This window comes from Budorcas taxicolor, chromosome 2, assembly GCF_023091745.1.
Source record: "Budorcas taxicolor isolate Tak-1 chromosome 2, Takin1.1, whole genome shotgun sequence".
Taxonomy (NCBI): domain Eukaryota; kingdom Metazoa; phylum Chordata; class Mammalia; order Artiodactyla; family Bovidae; genus Budorcas; species Budorcas taxicolor.
This window is the reverse complement of record NC_068911.1, coordinates 71,914,381-71,933,274: the sequence shown is the minus strand read 5'-3', so window position 1 is coordinate 71,933,274 and position 18,894 is coordinate 71,914,381. Positions and strand designations below refer to the sequence as shown.

Here is an 18,894-nt window from a genome sequence, read left to right as displayed (position 1 = left end):
TATCTATATTCGTAGCACCATGATTACTATTTTTAGTGAAGACCCAGAGTATTTTAAAAAAAAATACTGCACTTTTACAAAGGTGAGGGCATAGGTAACGTGTTTTTCATTCTAGCAAAGGTGGTTATTTTTCCTAACTTTGTTCCAGAGAGCCCAGTGAAAAAGGAATTAAATTGCATTTTCTGTGTATATCTTTACTGGTTTAGGCTTGCATGTACAGTATTCCATTTTTTTGTTTGAATACATTTTTTCCCCTTGTACTTGAAATAGGACCCAGTGGGATATTATGAGGTACCATGTATGTAAACTTCATTAGTCCCTCTTTAAAGAAAAAAAAAATTCCTCCCTTGTTTACTGTTCTTTAACTCATCCACATTTTTTTTTTTTTTTTGCCACACTATGTGGTGTGCTGGGTCTTAGTCCCCTGACCAGGGATTGAACCTGTGCTCCCTGCTTTGGGAGCTCAGAGTCTTAATCACTGGACCACCAGGGAATTACCCCCTGCCATTCACTATTATTAAAGAAACTTCATCTAAGATTTACTCATGGTCTGTTGTGTATATTTATCAGTTGCTTTTGGCAAACATTAAATGAATTTGGGTCATACTTTCATATAATATTGTATTATTTACATTTATAGAAAATGTTATATGTCACTATTGAAAAGGTGCATTGCACCCTATTTTTTTGAATGTTTAGTTTAAAACAACCCTAATGCTTTTCTTTTAAAAAAAGTTTTAGAGACATCATCAGACCATTGAGGCCCCATGCCCTCTGTCTGCATGCCTTCCGTGCCTCATTCACACTTTAAACACAGCCAGAAGTGTAGCTGAGACGTCCTGTTCTTCTTGACCTAGTCATTTTCTTACGATAAAAATGGTGCAGCTGATGTTTATAATGATTTCAGACTTTTCAGCTTGGCTGGGACATCATGTTGTTTGACACCTTTCATGACTCCTTATGAGAAAGAAGCAAATAATCATAAAGTAAGGAATTTTAAGAAGTCATAAAAAAGTGGGACTGAACATAGCACACTTTGATCATAGAGACAGTACGGGCCAGTTTTTGGACTGCGGTTGATCAAAAGCATACTCTGTTAGTTAACACTTTCTCAGTAAAAATATAACATGATTTGTAAGAAGAATATACATCATTTCAAAATCATAGTTTGTTTGCTTTTTGTATCTTATACCAGTGTATTTCTCATTTGTAGTCTGTCTATCCAGTCAGTCTCATTAGAACTTACGTATTAGGAGGTTTAAATGTTTTTAAAAGATTTCTTTTTTTAATGTTACTGCTGAGGAATTAAAGGGGAAAAAAGTTAAATCTGCTTTATATAGGTCCTGATATATGAGTGTTGACAATGTCTACCCATAAAATCTTATCAACTCTTTATTGGGACAACTGAGCAATGGTTACCTGATAACATTAAGAACAGCTATAGAGAGAATAACGTTTTTGTTTTTTTTTTTTAGATTTGTAGCCAAACCATGTGCCATAGCCCTCAACATTCAGGCCAATGGACCACAGATTGCCCAGCCAAATGCCATTCTGGAAAAGGTCTTCACTGCAATTACAAAGGTATGATTGTCGTTTCCTGGGATATGAATTGTTATGACCACTATTCTTAGTCTGAAATCATTTAATTCCCTCTCTGTTGAGTTTGAGAGCAAGCATTTGACTAGCCTCATGCTTGAAAGCATGGAAAGCACACAGGCACTGTGACTAAATTGAGAAAGGGAGAAGCCAAACACACGTGGGCATGTTTGAGACCTGCGTGTTTACTCCCAAGTGTGTGCGAGAAGCTTGGCTGTGAAGCACAGTCTAGACTAGACAGGGAGGGCACTAATTCTATGCCTCAGTCTCACCTGACATGGAGCAGCATGTATGTCTGACGGTGGGGTGGGACTTTGTGGAGGCGACTGGGGAGAGCTGAGGAATGATTACTGTAGCTGTGAGGAGAAGTGCCCATTTGCTTCCGGAGTTGTCCATATGTTCCAGCAGTTATGATACACAGGCCGACGTGAACAAAAATGGGAACGATGGAGGGGAAAAAGAGCAGTAATATGAAGCCATGAATAGCGAGGTTCCAGAGAGTCACCAAGCACAGATTCACTGTAAAGAAAATGGGGGAGGAGATGATCGCTCTGCTGAGAGTTACAGTCCAAACCAGGGTGGAAAGAGGCGAGCGTGGGCGAGAAGGGAGGGTGTAGAGGAAAGATGGCCACCGACTGCCAGCTGGTCTCTCCTTCGGAACAAAAAGAGGAGGAAGAAGACGGAAGTCAGAAACCCTCAAGCTGAGGCCATGAAAATGCAAGTCACAGCATCCAAATAGCTTATTCTTACTGAAATCTCTCCTTCACTCTTTTATGGAAAAGAAAGGAGAAGCGTAACAGTCTGTGAGAAATATTGTGTGTTTGTGTATTAAATGGTCTGTTTTCCTGTTTTCATTTTTTCTGGGAGAATTTCTCAGGCTTCCAAGATGTGATTTGACCATGCTAAGCAAATTTTATTCCTTTTTTGGTATTTGTGTTGCTAACCATTTTTATTGGTTCTCTCTTGTTGTAAAATAATTAATTCAAATTTTCAAACATGTTTGTTTATTTTATGGTCTACATTTCTGCCAGGATTCTCTAGGGTTTTCCCCTCTATTCTTTTAAAAATGGTATTCTTCTCAGGAAAGAGAAAGAAAGCACACAATGTTTTTTATATCTCTGCTAAGAAGAAGAGTAGAATGAGTGGGATTTTAGGAAGAAGAGTAGAATAAATGGAATTTTTGTTTTGTGGGATGATTTTAGACTGCCACTTTCTAACCTGAAGGGACTCGTGTGATAGAGTGTTTAAAGGAAGAAAAAAGTAGGAAGGAAATTGCATTTTTATTTATTAGTTTGTTGCAGCAAACACATTTCCCCCTCTAAAATAGCAGATGTGCAGGGAGTTATAAGGCCTTCCCAGGTGGCTCGCGTAAAGAATCTGCTTGCCAATGCAGGAATTACAGGAGATGCAAGTTTGATCCCTGGCTCAGGAAGATTTCCCGGAAGAGGAAAATGGCAGCCCTCTCTAGTATTCTTGCCTAAAAATTCCAATAAACAGAGAAGCCTGGCAGGCTACAGTCCATGGGGTCACAGAGAGTTGGGCACAACTGAGTGAGTAAGCATACACACCCACAGGGAGTTAAAGGTTCATTTTTTCACATGTGATTACAACATATTTGTATTTACCTTGTGAACTACCCTAGATGCATAAAAATGAATTTTCTACCCAAATGTTATGCCTCCCTTTAGGAATCCTGCGGTAGATGTTTTATTTCCCTTGCCTTATGTTTATTATGGTTACTAGGGGATTTTTCTCTATAAAGGTAATGAAAGGATTTTGCAGCCAGGTTGACTGCTCTGGAGGATATTTGCTTCTAGCTAATTTTAATGATCATATTCTCTTGGTTTCCAAGGTGATTCTTTTGGAAATTTCTACATGATTAAAGCAGAAGCCTCAGGTTTTGAATTAAATGCAGCCAAGGCTGGAAATGTTTTTCCCTGAATTCTTTGTAGTTTGCCAGTGTTATCTGTGATATGAGAAAGGAACAGATCTGCTGACCAAAATACAAGCAGCAGGATTTGGAGTGTTTGAACAATGATTGTCCAGCATCCTGGCCTTGACCATGGTTTCAGTTCATCTTTGAAGAAGGGCGTGTTTATCATCTATCAAGTGTGAAGGGATATCCCCTAAGAACCCTTAAAATCTATTGCATGCAGGACTGGCTACGTAATTTTTGGAGGCTCGTGCAGAACTAAAAATGCAGGGCCCTTTGTTCAAAAAGCACAAAAAGGTGCCATTAAAGGCATAAAAAGAGAAAGCCTTTTCCTTTCTTGTGTAGTTTGTCTCTCTCTTGACCTGTCAGGATTTTTTTATTTGGTATTTAATGCCATGCCTCTTAGGCATACTCATGAGGCAAGTGAAAACCCTGACAGAAACCCAGGAACCCCACCCTGTGTAATTTAGTGCACACACAGCCCACTAGCTGCTGAGTTCTGTCTCTTTCCATCTCCTGGGCTAAATGTCTGTCTTTTTCGGGCCAGAGGGAGAAGTTGATACAGGCCACTCCGCTTTCCATAGGCCCACTGTCCCAACCCATAGTGGACAGGAGACCTGCCAGTGTAATGCATTCTCTGCTTCAATACATACTAGGTACCTGGATTGGAGGATTGGAGTGAGCAAGAGGCTTATCCCCACCGAGTCACCCACTAAGTGGATGCTGCTAGCCCAGGGCGCAGGTGGCTGAGACACCGTGGGGTGTGAACACCTAATCCCACCCCTTTCCATGTTTGCACCTAGGGCAGCAGTAGTCAGTCAGCAGGAGTGGGAAGGTGAAGCCTGGCGGCCCTGGGGAGCTAGAGGACAGGGAAGTAAGGTACCCAGCCTCATCTGGGGCAGTGACAGGACTGTGTGTGAGCCAAGACTTGAACCCCTGACATATGTTTCCCTGTCCCAGTGGACTTTCTATACAAAATACCATCCCCTGAACACAATTATCAAGAATTTCAAGATGGCAACCATAGAACTTTAAACCGCAAGTGTGAGCCCTTCTGAGTCTGGATTCCTGTGTGAGTTCATTAGTCACATGCCCTGACTGAGCAGTTTTCATCTATGAAATTAGCTGATAAATGTGAACTGCTTCATAGTCTGGCTGTCTTTCCTGTTGAGGTAACATCTGCATGTCTTTTTCACTCTTTTTTTTTTTCCCCTCTGTAAATCTAAAATTTTGTAAATATCTCAGAGAACCTACCTCTGTTGTAAAATAATTGAAAGTGTTGGTTTTTGAGCAGACTTGAGTTGTGTATTAGAGCACTGGCTCTGCTGTTGCAGATATTATGCAACAAGCATAACATTAGCCTTAGGGCTTTGGGCTGTAAGTCAGTTAGTAAGTGAGGGAGCTGTTATTTGGGCCTGGAGGTCTCTCCTTCAATTCACATTAAGAGCACCTGAGGTGTTAAATGTAGATTGCTGCATCTTATTTCTAGAGATTCTGATTCAGTAGATTTGTGATGGGGCTCAAATATCACCAATTATAAATTGTTCGACTCATTCAAATAAACAGCATGATTATTTTTCTTTAGCGAATATTTTGAGTTCATGTTTCTTAACTGATTATATCCAGAGTTATCTGAATGAGATAGATATAAATTAATCAATCATTTTATCTATTTATTTATATATCTTTCTAGCTTTTGGCATATATCTGTGATCATAACAGCCTCATTTTCTCATCAAAGCAATTATTGAACCATTAAGGGTAAAATATATTTGTCAGCTCTGAAACTAGGTTTTATGATCTAGAGAATTATGAGATTATCATATCGTAATCTGCTTTTGGTCTATTTACACTGTATTTTAAAAATTATATGCAAGTTTCTGATTAGTTTTTCCAGATTCTCCTCTTATGCCTATTTTTCTTTTTCTTTTCCATCCTTGTATGTTTGTGTTTATGGAAATTAACCTGGGTATTTCTGGTATAAAAATATTTATGTAAGTCAGAATTATTAATTTTTTTCCTTGGGAGTCTTAATAAAAGGAAAAGAACTGTGGAGCAATTATAAAACATGACAATAAAAAATACACAAAAAAAGAAGGAAAATCTTACAATATTTATTTTTTGGCAAACTAAGAGATATATATCTCCAGATTTCAAAATATATATAGAAAGGCTAAATAAAAACAGTTGGGGTTGGGCAGAAGCCAAGAAGGAGGACGTAAAAAGCATGAAGTGTGGATAGAGGACCCTGTGGGAATAGATTTCAGGAAAGCCAGCAAAAATGACATCTCCTAAAGGTAAAATCACTGCGGATGGTGACTGCAGCCATGAAATTAAAAGATGCTTCCTCCTTGGAAGGAAAGTTATGACCAATCTAGATAGCATATTCAAAAGTAGAGGCATTACTTTGCCAACTAAGGTCTGTCTAGTCAAGGCTGTGGTTTTTCCAGTAGTCATGTATGGCTGTGAGAGTTGGACTGTGAAGAAAGGTGAGCACCGAAGAATTGATGCTTTTGAACTGTGGTGTTGGAGAAGACTCTTGAGAGTCCCTTGGACTGCAAGGAGATCCAACCAGTCCATTCTGAAGGAGACCAGCCCTGGGATTTCTTTGGAAGGAATGATGCTTAAGCTGAAACTCCAGTACTTTGGCCACCTCATGAGAAGAGTTGACTCATTGGAAAAGACTCTGATGCTGGGAGGGATTGGGGGCAGGAGGAGAAGGGATGACAGAGGATGAGATGTCTGGATGGCATCCCTGACTCGATGGACGTGAGTCTGAGTGAACTCCGGGAGTTGGTGATGGACAGGGAGGCCTGGCGTGCTGCGATTCCTGGGATCGCAAAGAGTCGGACACGACTGAGCGACTGAACTGAACTGAAAGGTAAAATCAAAATTCTGTCCACTGTTTGCAACACTAGATATAGCAACAAGGCTAGTAGGTGCCCTTCTAGACTCAGTTTAATTCAAAGAAGTGGAAGAAGTACACAGAAAACTACGGGTGGATGGCACATTTTCAGGAGGCAGTGTTCTTTGGAGGCAAGGGATAGGCTACCCACTCCAGTAATCTTGGGCTTCCCTGGGGGCTCAGATGGTTAACAATCCACCTGCAATGCAGGAAACTTGGGTTTGATCCCTGGATTGGGAAGATCTCCTGAAGAAGGGAATGGCTACCCACTCTAGAATTCTTGCCTGGAGAATTCCATGGACAGAGGAGCCTGGCAGGATACAGTTCTTGGGGTCACGATGAGTCAGACACACCTGAGCAACTTTCAGTTTCACTTTTCTAAACTACAGAAGTACCCTCCCTGCTCCCTATACTACCAGCAGCTGGTCAAGAAAATCCAACTCAGTCAATGATGGGTAATAAAGAAGAAATACACAGAATCAAAGATAAGAAAAAGAATACGTAACATCAATTACTAACAAAAATTGTCACTGCAACAAGAAGGCCACAGGGCAACTGAAAATTGCAATCAAATATTTTACCTTAGACTTTATTAAAAAAAAAAAAGCAATAACTCTGTTCAGGAAGACCATAAAAAATGAAATAGAAAACCTAAAGCGAAAAATAGTTGATCAACAAGAAGAGATGCAGTATGAGCTGGTTAGTTCAGGGGAAAAGTACTAAAACTATCAAGAAATGAAGACAAATTTGGAAAGAACACAGGAAACACTAAATGTTGCAGAAATCTCAGTGGGGGAACATGGCAGATAGAAATAATAAGCTGAATAAATGAAATGAAAAAGAGATAAAAATAATTAGATATATAGAGCAAGCAGATATACCATCTGTATAATTGGAGTCTCTTAAGGGAAAGTAGTCTACTTTTTTGTGACCCCATGGGCTGTAGCCTGCCAGGCTCTTCTGTCCATGGAATCTTCCAGGCAAGAATACTGGAGTGGGTAGCCATTCCCTTCTCCAGGGGATCTTCCTGACCCAGGGATCAAGCCTGGGTCTCCTGTATTGCAAGCAGATTATTTACCATCTGAGCTACCAGGGGAGTCTGAGGAAAAACAAAGTAGAATAAATGTGTTAAGAAAATTTTCCTAAAATAAGTAGAGATTTATAATATGTTAATAAAATGCAGTAAAAATAGACTCAAGAAGGTTTACACCAGGACTTATTAAAATATTAGACTTGAAATATAAGAGAAATAATTCTTGGACAGCAAAGCATTACAAGCAAAAAAGCAAAAAAAATTACATCATTTGTCTAGGGAAAAATATCCATGTGACTTTGGTCATCCCTGTAGCAGTATTGTGTAGGACAACATTTTCCAGTATTTTCAAGGAAAACATGAAGTAAGAATTTTTATATTTAGGTAAATAGTTTTTATAGTGTAAAGGCTAAAGACAAACATATTGAATTTGCAAAAACTGAGAGGAATTGTTCCCATAAGTCCTTTTTTGAAGGAACTTTGTGAGTATTTGGAGAAGGGAATGGCAACCCACTCCAGTATTGTGGCCTGGAGAATTCCACGGACAGAGGAGCCTGGTGAGCCACAGGCTATGGGGTCTCAAAGAGTCAGACATGACTGAGTGACTAACACTTGTAAGTGTTAATTTCAGCTGACCAAGAGATTGTTGGGAATATTGATGAGTTTTGAATACGTTTAAACTGTAGAACTGAGATAGAAATGTGAGGATTAGGATGACAGAACAGAATGTAAACATTATATGCTCTCACAATGTAGAAATGATACATCTCACAACAACTGAGTTGAAAAAGGGAAGGAAGTGGGAAGTAGAGCAAGTTCATTAATTGCATAAACTCTAATAGCTGGGAGTCAAAGCTTATCAGTTTAAGCAGCCAAATTGAGTAATGGAAGAATGAGTGTATTTAATAGTACATGAGTAAACTCTGAGAGAGAAAATTACTGACTAATATTAGGTGAAGAAGGAAGAAGAAATATGCTAGTTTTAAATATTGTTCATTTGGAATTTTTATTGACTGGAAACAGAAGAAAAGTCCTATGATTATATGGATTACCAGTAGAATAAAAATTACACACACAAAGAAAGGGACATCAGCCATATTGGATTTGATAAAATTAAAAAAATTAAACTATGATAACAGAAAACACAATTAATGTGAAGTAAGTATAGATAAGTGCTTCCTAGTGCCTCAGTGGTAAAGAATCCACCTACCAATGCAGGAGGCATGAGTTCGATTCCTGGGTGGGGAAGATCCCCTGGAGAAGGAAACAGCAACCCATTCCAGTATTCTTGCCTGGAGAATCCCCATGGGCAGAGGAGCCTGGTGGGTTACAGTCCATGGGGTCACAAAAGAGTTTGACAAGACTTAGTGACTAACAATAATAACAAAGTATAAACTTTTATCAATGAATATAAGTGGGTTTACCTCATCTAATAAAAATAATTCAGATTTAGGTCACATAACTTATGAAATTTACCTTTAGATAAAGTAACTATAGACATTGAAAATAAAAGGATGAGTAAAGGTTTATAGACAAATATAAATAAGAAAGTAGGGTATCTGTTTTTATTTAAAGAAAGAGTTCTAGACCAAAAGGTTGAAATGAAATGAAATATTGGCTTTTTATTGCCAAAGGATATAATTCACAATGAAATTAAAATGGTTATGAATATACATACATTAAATATTAGTGTATCCATATACTTATAGAAAAGAACAAAAGAAAAACTTATTTAATAGTAAAAAATTTTAATTTACATCTGGGTCATGACAGGTCAAAATATGAAACAGAACATATAAAAAACAATATAGCAACTAATTCTAAAAAGCATAATGAGGGTGATTAAAGAGTACATTTAGAACCCTGTATTCTGAATGTAGAGACTATACTATCTTTTCAAGAACATGTTAAATATTTTTAAAAATTAACCTTTACTTATATAAAAATGGTACAAATTTCTAAAATAAGCACAATTTACTAATACTAGAAATCAGCAAAGCTCTTGTTTTCTTAATTAACTTTTGTGTAAAAATAAAATTTCAGAATATTTAGGAAACAGTGATGGAAGTACTACTTATGTACTATGCCAAAGTAGTACTCATATGAAAACTCATATTCATATATATATACATATATTGTACATATATATAAAACCACTTGCTTAAACATTGGAAAAAGACCAACAAAATGAAGGCAAACAGAAGGAAGAAATTAATAAAGATAAACATAGAAATTGAGTTAGCAAAACTATAGTATGGAAAATTAATCCAGAATTACCTGTCTGTTTAATTTTTTAAAACCAGTCAGCTAACATTCGTGTCCGTTAGTCTGAGTGAACTCCTGGAGTTGGTGATGGACAGGGAGGCCTGGCGTGCTGTGATTCATGGGGTCACAAAGAGTTGGACGTGACTGAGCGACTGAACTGAACTGAACTGAACTGATATGATATGTGTATATGTGTCAAAGCTATGGTTTTTCCAGTAATGTATGGATGTGAGAGTTGGACTATTAAAAAAGCTGAGCACCGAAGAATCATGCTTTTAAACTGTGGTGTTGGAGAAGACTCTTGAGAGTCCCTTGAACTGCAAGGAGATCCAACCAGTCCATCCTAAAGGAAATCAGTCCGAATATTCATTGGAAGGACTGATGCTGAAGCTGAAACTGCAATACTTTGGCCACCTGATGCAAAGAACGGACTCATTTGAAAAGACCCTGATGCTGGGACGGATTGATGGCAGGAGGAGAAGGAGACAACAGAGGATGAGATGGTTGGATGGCGTCACCGACACAATGGACAAGAGTTTGAGTAAACTCTGGGAGTTGGTGTTGGATAGGGAGGCCTGGTGTACTGCAGTCCATGGGGTTGCAAAGAGTCGGACACGACTGAGCGACTGAACTGAACTGATATGTGTATAAAATAACCCACGACAATGTTATTTATTGCAGCATTGTGTATAGTAGTGGAAGTGTGGAAGCTACCTGAGTGGGCATTAGTAGTGGAGTGGATAAGTAAATTGTGGCATGTCCATATAGTTCTACAAAAGGAGGGTGTTCCTAATACTGTGATATGGAAATATTCCAACATATATTGTAAAGTGAAAAACCCAAAGTCCAAAATAATACAACAACTTTGTGTGAAGGTGTGAGGGGGTGGATATAAGAAGGCATATCCAACTTTGCTTATATTTGATAAGATAACTTTAAGAAGAAATTGAATAGCCCATTACCTTGTAAGAAGGGGAGAGTAGGAACTGAGAGAATAGGTACAAATTGGAAGGTGAAATTTGGGATAATTTTTATTTTGTGAACCATATGAATGGTTTACCAATTCAATAGACTTAGAAAATGAATGAAAATTAAAAATGAATTCCTTTAAGAAAATAGTAGAGCCAGGGTATTCTTATTGTCAGTTCAGTCGCTCAGTCGTGTCCAACTCTTTGCGACCCCATGAATTGCAGCACGCCAGGCCTCCCTGTCCATCACCAACTCCTGGAGTTCACTCAGACTCACGTCCATTGAGTCAGTGATGCCATCCAGCCATCTCATCCTCTGTCATCCCCTGCCCCCAACACCTCCCAGCATCAGAGTCTTTTCCAATGAGTCAACTCTTCTCATGAGGTGGCCAAAGTCCTGGAGTTTCAGCTTAAGCATCATTCCTTCCAAAGAACACCCAGGGCTGATCTCCTTCAGAATGGACTGGTTGGGTCTCCTTGCAGTCCAAGGGACTCTCAAGAGTCTTCTCCAACACCACAGTTCAAAAGCATCAATTCTTTGGCACTCAGCCTTCTTCACAGTCCAACTTTCACATCCATACAGGACCACAGGAAAAACCCTAACCTTGACTAGACGGACCTTAGTCAGCAAAGTAATGCCTCTGCTTTTGAATATGCTATCTAGGTTGGTCATAACTTTCCTTCCAAGGAGTAAGCATCTTTTAATTTCATGGCTACAGTCACCATCTGCACTGGTTTTGGAGCCCCCCAAAATAAAGTCTGACACTGTTTCCACTGTTTCCCCATCTATTTCCCATGAAGTGGTGGGACCCGATGCCATGATCTTCGTTTTCTGAATGTTGAGCTTTAAGCCAACTTTTTCACTCTCCTCTTTCACTTTCATCAAGAGGCTTTTTAGTTCCTCTTCACTTTCTGCCATAAGGGTGGTGTCATCTGCATATCTGAGGTTATTGATATTTCTCCCGGCAATCTTGATTCCAGCTTGTGTTTCTTCCAGTCCAGCGTTTCTCATGATGTACTCTGCATATAAGTTAAATAAGCAGGGTGACAATATACAGCCTTGAGGTACTCCTTTACCTATTTGGAACCGGTCTGTTGTTCCATGTCCAGTTCTAACTGTTGCTTCCTGACCTGCATACAGATTTCTCAAGTGGCAGGTTAGGTGGTCTGGTATTCCCATCTCTTGAAGAATTTTCCACAGTTTATTGTGATCCACATAGTCCAAGGCTTTGGCATAGTCAATAAAGCAGAAATAGATGTTTTTCTGGAACTCTCTTGCTTTTTCCACGATCCAGCGGATGTTGGCAATTTGATCTCTGGTTCCTCTGCCTTTTCTAAAACCAGCTTGAACATCAGGGAGTTCAAGGTTCACGTATTGCTGAAGCCTGGCTTGGAGAATTTTGAGCATTACTTTACTAGCATGTGAGATGAGTGCAGTTGTGTGGTAGTTTGAGCATTCTTTGGTATTGCCTTTCTTTGGAATTGGAATGAAAACTGACCTTTTCCCGTCCTGTGGCCACTGCTGAGTTTTCCAAATTTGCTGGCATATTGAGTGCAGCACTTTCACAGCATCATCTTTCAGAATTTGAAACAGCTCAACTGGAATTCCATCACCTCCACTAGCTTTGTTCGTAGTGATGCTTTCTAAGGCCCACTTGACTTCACATTCCAAGATGTCTGCCTCGAGATTAGTGATCACATCATCATGATTATCTGGGTCATGAAGATCTTTTTTGTACAGTTCTTCCATGTATTCTTGCCACCTCTTCTTAATATCTTCTGTATCTGTTAGGTCCAGACCATTTCTGTCCTTTATCGAGCCCATCTTTGCATGAAATGTTCCCTTGGTATCTCTAATTTTCTTGAAGAGATCTCTAGTCGTTCCCATTCTGTTGTTTTCCTCTATTTCTTTGCATTGATCACTGAAGAAGGCTTTGTTTTCTCTTCTTGCTATTCTTTGGAACTCTGCATTCAGATGCTTATATCTTTCCTTTTCTCCTTTGCTTTTCACCTCTCTTCTTTTCACAGCTGTTTGTAAGGCCTCCCCAGACAGCCATTTTGCTTTTTTGCATTTCTTTTCCATGGGGATGGTCTTGATCCCTGTCTCCTGTACAATGTCACGAACCTCATTCCGTAGTTCATCAGGCACTCTATCTATCAGATCTAGGCCCTTAAATCTATTTCTTACTTCCACTGTATAATCATAATGGATTTGATTTAGGTCATACCTGAATGGTCTAGCGGTTTTCCCTACTTTCTTCAATTTAAGTCTGAATTTGGTAATAAGGAGTTCATGATCTGAGCCACAGTCAGCTCCTGGTCTTGTTTTTGTTGACTGTATAGAGCTTCTCCATCTTTGGCTGCAAAGAATATAATCAAACTGACTTCGGTGTTGACCATCTGGTGATGTCCATGTGTAGAGTCTTCTCTTGTGTTGTTGGGAGAGGGTGTTTGCTATGACCAGTGCATTTTCTTGCAAAACTCTATTAGTCTTTGCCCTGCTTCATTCTGCATTCCAAGGCCAAATTTGCCTGTTACTCCAGGTGTTTCTTGACTTCCTACTTTTGCATTCCAGTCCCCTATAATGAAAAGGACATCTTTTTTGGGTGTTAGTTCTAAAAGGTCTTGTAGGTCTTCATAAAACCGTTCAACTTCAGTTTGTTCCGCGTTACTGGTTGGGGCATAGACTTGGATTACTGTGATATTGAATGGTTTGCCTTGGAGACAAACAGAGATCATTCTGTCGTTTTTGAGATTGCATCCAAGTACTGCATTTCGGACTCTCTTGTTGACCATGATGGCTGCTCCATTTCTTCTGAGGGATTCCTGCCCGCAGTAGTAGATATAATGGTCATCTGAGTTTAATTCACCCATTCCAGTCCATTTTAGTTCGCTGATTCCTAGAATGTCGACGTTCACCCTTGCCATCTCCTGTTTGACCACTTCTAATTTGCCTTGATTCATGGACCTGACATTCCAGGTTCCTATGCAATATTGCTCTTTACAGCATTGGACCTTACTTCTATCACCAGTCACACCCACAACTGGGTGTTGTTTTTGCTTTGGCTCCATCCGTTCATTCTTTCTGGAGTTATTCTTATTGTAGGCTGTGCATTTTCTCTCTGTCATATTTTTAAATTGAGAGACAGAGGAGAGTATAGCCAGGTATTCTTCTAAGAAAAATACCACAGAGTACATGCCTCACTGAAAGTTAGCAAATAACTTTCACAGACCCAAGCTCAGCACATTTTATAACCTCAGTCATAAGACTAAGGCCATTTGCTGTGTTTTCTGTGTGTCTGACACCTTGAATTTCTTGAGAGGCTTTAAAAAGGTGTCACATGTACCTTCCACCCTTAGGACTTGAAAGCTGTTGGCCTGTCTTCCCCTACCCCATTTGTGGTTCTGTCTTCTGATTATTAACATCTCCTTAATTACAAAGCAATGGTAGAATAAATAAAGAAGTAGAACTAACTCAGTTTAGTTTTGTTGTATGACAGGTCACCCTCATGTAATTGCTGGCAGGACACAGAAGAGAGGAGGGACAGAACTAATATGTACTGAGATTTGCATACATTTTTGCATTTGGTCCTCAGCACTGTTTAGGTGGATAAGTAATCTTCGTTTGAACAGATGAGGAAACTGAGGCTCAGAAAGTTCATCAGAACAAGAACTGAACCTATGTCTGTCATCTCCTAATTTTTAGAAATGGGAACGAGAAACAGAGTAATATTATTATTATTGTTCAGTCGCTCAGTCGTGTCTGACTGTTTGCAATCCCATGCACGATAGCCCACCAGGCTTATCTGTCCATGGGGATTCCCCAGCAAGAATACTGGAGTGGGTTGCCATGCCCTGCTCCAGGGGATCTTCCCTATCCAGGGATTGAACTGGGGTCTCATATGTTGCAGGCAGATTCTTTACCAGCTGAGCTACCAGGGAAGCCCTCCTGGAATCTGCTCAAACTCAAGTCCACTGAGTCGATGATGCTATTATATGGTTCTCTTTCTACTTCACCAAGTTTGCACTTTCAGGTAATGCATAGTCATTGTAAAAAATCTGATGGAGTTCTAGTCAACAGGAAGACCAAGAAAAGAATAGTCAAAATGAATGTATAAAGAAGTGAAGATGGGAAATTGAAGAGGAAGAGAGAGAAAACGTGTCTTTTAAGTGGAATTGGTACCTTAGGCTAAAATGGCATATTTGGGGATTATTCCAGGCTTTTTGTCTGTCCTACATTGTTTGATATTTGATAATTGGCACAGTATTTTCTCCTGAGAAAGTGAAATATTTGAATGAGGTCTTTTGGCCAACTCACCTTTACTTAATTCCTTTCCTGGTAGCTTGGTGGAGCTGGCTTAGCCAGTTGGCCATTTCACTGAGTCTTTGTTGCTGATAAGAAGTACAAGCATTAGAGTGAGATTTATATTTTCAGTGTTGTTTCATAATGAGCGACTTTTCTTGTCCTAAATGGTTGTCTTTGTTCATGCTGCTGATGGAAGGCCTTGGTCCTCAGTATTCAATATAGCCAGCTAAGTAGTGGATAGAAAATACAGGGAAAACAATTATCTCCAGTATAGACCAGGGCAGATCTATTTATAGTGAAGATGAAAATGTTTTCCTGGTACCTTGTTTCATAGCATCCTGATGAAAAGAGATTGGAGGGCCTCTCCAAGCAGCTGGACTGGGATGTTCGCAGCATTCAACGCTGGTTCCGACAAAGACGCAACCAGGAGAAACCAAGCACGCTGAAGAGGTTCTGCGAGAGCATGTGAGTTGCTCTTTATTTTTTTGAAAGAAAAACCTGTTTAACTTATTCATTCCATCCTTGAGGTGAAAAATAATGGCTTGGTGCAGGCTCCAGCAGGACCCGCCCCCTCCCCCCCAGCCCCAGCCGCCAAAAGCATGCCTTCTGTTGGGAAAAAGTAGTCCCTGAAAAACTGGGGGATAGTAGTTTGTCAGAATTTGTGATTTCTACATCTGATGCAGTAAATGAAGTTTGCTTCCTAGTGGAGTTTCAACACAGCAGGCAGATTACAAGGCCTACAGTGGTATTTTCAGTCAACTACCTTTGAAATGCAGCACAAAAAGCCATTACTTTTATATTTTGCATTTTAATAGAGGGGACTTTTATTGTTACAATGTACTTTCCACTGATAAAAGCTGAGATACTAGGATATATTATCAGAGGGTCATGATAATGTCCTGTCTTCCTGGAGTTTAAAGAAATGGCTATATTATATTCTTTGGTGAGTTCAATGAAGCATTGCTTGAAGTGCGGGGTAGAATGAAAGTCTCTTCCATTTCTGACATGTGAACTTTTTGATGTGTAAATTAGAAGTCAATAAAGCTGTTAAAAATAGTAAAAGGCCTGCAGAGAACTCTTTGAGCACAGTGTTATTTTGAACTAGTAACACTCAAAATCCACATCTGTAGAAAAGTTAGAGAAAAACATATTGAAGCATCAAGCACATCCCCAACAAAGGCAAGATTCTGCCTCGAGACTGGTTGCTCTACGTGGTCTTCATCCTTTGAGATGAGACTGCCTTTGTCTAACAGTGCTTTTCTTTGGGAGCTTTTTCCTGATACCTGGTCCCTTAAACAATAATGCTGTCAGTATAGCTCTTTCCTTTTGGGGTCAAAGTTGCATTTTCAAGTTTAGCTTTCAATTATGCTGAAAAAAGTATGTTAACAATTGCAATCTAAAGCTTAGAGGGAAATGTAATTTTATGGGATAAATGAATGAGAGGCAGAATAATATCATAAATCCTCAGGCTGGACAAATATGGGAAACATAAACAGGGTCTTCAGAAGGTCAGAATATTTATAAAACTGGACAAACAACCTAGCAGATAGAATATGCAAAGCCCTTCCTATAATTGAACTAGTGGCAGTTTATGGAAGAAGGATTTATAGATCTGGGCTCCTGATCAAAAGCCGGAATAGCTTCCTGGTCTGGTTGTAACACATGCACAAAGGGCCTGGGCTCCATTTCTGAGCAGCAGGTCTGAGTAGAGGTGAAGAGGGCTTCTGAGGTGGTGTTAGTGGTAAAGAATTGCCTGCCAGTGCAGGAGATGCAAGAGACACAGGTTCGATCCCTGGGTCGGGATTGTCCCCTGGAGTAGGAAATGGCAACCCACTCCAGAAAATTCCATGGGTAGAGAACCCTGGTGCGCTACAGTCCACGGGGTTGCAAAGAGTCAGACACGATTGAGCACCCACACATACAGGGTCTAGGCACATGCCCATGGGGTGAAATTCGTGTGCCATCTTCCTTTCCTTCAACTTCTTTGGGGACTCAGTGCAATCCCTTTCCATTCTATAGAGTCAACACCACTTTCTGTGCCAGTATCACAGGAATCAATCACCTGGATCTTGTTAAAATGCATCTGATTCAGTTGCTCAGTCTGGGATAGCAGCCAAAATTGAATATTTAACAAGTTCCCAGGTGATTCCACTGGTCCATTGACCACATTTTGAATAGCAAGGCTAAGCAGTGTACCAGTGTCTTCTTCCTGAATTCAGCTCATTTTTATCTGTATACCACAATTACCTGGATGTTCATAGTTATAATCAGTTAAAACTTTTTAAATGATTACTAGAGACTTGGTAATGTGAAAACACAGTACGGGTGGGTGGTGCATAGAGTATTGATTAGGATCTTCTCCCTCAAGAAGCTTCATATGATAGTGTCACAGGAATATCTAAGTATGTGTGGATCCATTATAGACACTAAGAGATAAATGTGTATGTGTTCTATATGGTTGGTATGGACAGCCAGTAAAGACTAAAGGAGAAAGATCAGCTATGGGTTAGGGCATAAATCAGGGTTCCTGGGACTAGAACAGTCGGTAACAGTGGCCTTGACCTCTCCTTTGTTGAACTTTGCTTTGAAACTCTCTTCTTTCTTGACTTCTGAGTGGCCACCAGGTTTTTACTCTTGGCTTTCCAAGGGCCTCTGTTCACACCATTTGTTCTGCATTTTCACTGGGTCTTTAAAGGGCTGCTTCTCCAGATTTGACCTTTATTTTTCTCATTCTACTTCGCTCCCTTCATCAGCATCTTCCAAAGTTATCTGTCCAATGTAGAGGTTTCTTCTGCAGCATCATTCTGCTGTCTCTCACTCTAAACTCTGATTAGCTTTCATGTCTGACTTCCCTCTTTCTCCAATTGTTTGTATGCCTCCGTTCTGTTACAGCTGGAAACTCAACCCAATTAGCCACTCCCATTAGTTCCATTCAGTTCAGTTCAGTTCAGTCGCTCAGTCGTGTCCGACCCTTTGCGACCCCATGAATCGCAGCACACCAGGCCTCCCTGTCCATCACCAACTCCCGTAGTTCACTCAGACTCACATCCATCGAGTCAGTGATGCCATCCAGCCATCTCATCTTCTGTTGTCCCCTTCTCCTCCTGCCCCTGATCCCTCCCAGCATCAGAGTCTTTTCCAATGAGTCAACTCTTTGCATGAGGTGGCCAAAGTACTGGAGTTCCAGCTTTAGCATCATTCCCTCCAAAGAAATCCCAGGGCTGATCTCCTTCAGAATGGACTGGTTGGATCTCCTTGCAGTCCAAGGGACTCTCAAGAGTCTTCTCCAACACCACAGTTCAAAAGCATCAATTCTTTGGTGCTCAGCCTTCTTCACAGTCCAACTCTCACATCCATACATGACCAGACGAAAAACCATAGCCTCGACTAGACGGACCTTTTGGAGCCCCCAAAAATAAAGTCTGACGCTGTTTCCACTGTTTGCCCATCTATTTCCCATGAAGTGATGGAACTGGATGCCATGATCTTCGTTTTCTGAATGTTGAGCTTTAAGCCAACTTTTTCACTCTCCACTTTCACTTTCATCAAGAGGCTTTTTAGTTCCTCTTCACTTTTTGCCATGTTCTTTGTAAAGCCAACTGCTATGGCACTGATCCTAATTCCTCTCCTAGGTCTCTTATTTACCTCATACTTACAGATATTTTGTTTGCTACAAAAAACTACGGTTTCCTAAAATACTACTATCTCCATGGTCTTTTGGTTTACAACTTAATGATTTTTCTGTAAGATAAATCTTATAGATAAATCAAGAAGCTCTTGATGAAGGTTAAAGAGGAGAGTGAAAAAGCTGGCATAAAACTCAACATTCAAAAAAATAAGATCATGGCATCCAGTCCCATCACTTCATGGCAAATAGATGGAGAAATA

The 18,894-nt window shown here is 39.9% G+C and overlaps 1 protein-coding gene across 1 annotated transcript in view; it reads left to right on the top strand.

Moving 5' to 3' along the window:
- Positions 1-18,894, top strand: part of CERS6 (ceramide synthase 6) — a 341,431-nt gene that overhangs the window by 92,626 nt on the left and 229,911 nt on the right. Inside the window, exons 2-3 of the mRNA XM_052635449.1 lie at positions 1,476-1,581; positions 15,341-15,471. Of these exons, the coding sequence (XP_052491409.1) occupies positions 1,476-1,581; positions 15,341-15,471 (237 nt within the window). The remainder of the gene's footprint in view (positions 1-1,475; positions 1,582-15,340; positions 15,472-18,894) is intronic.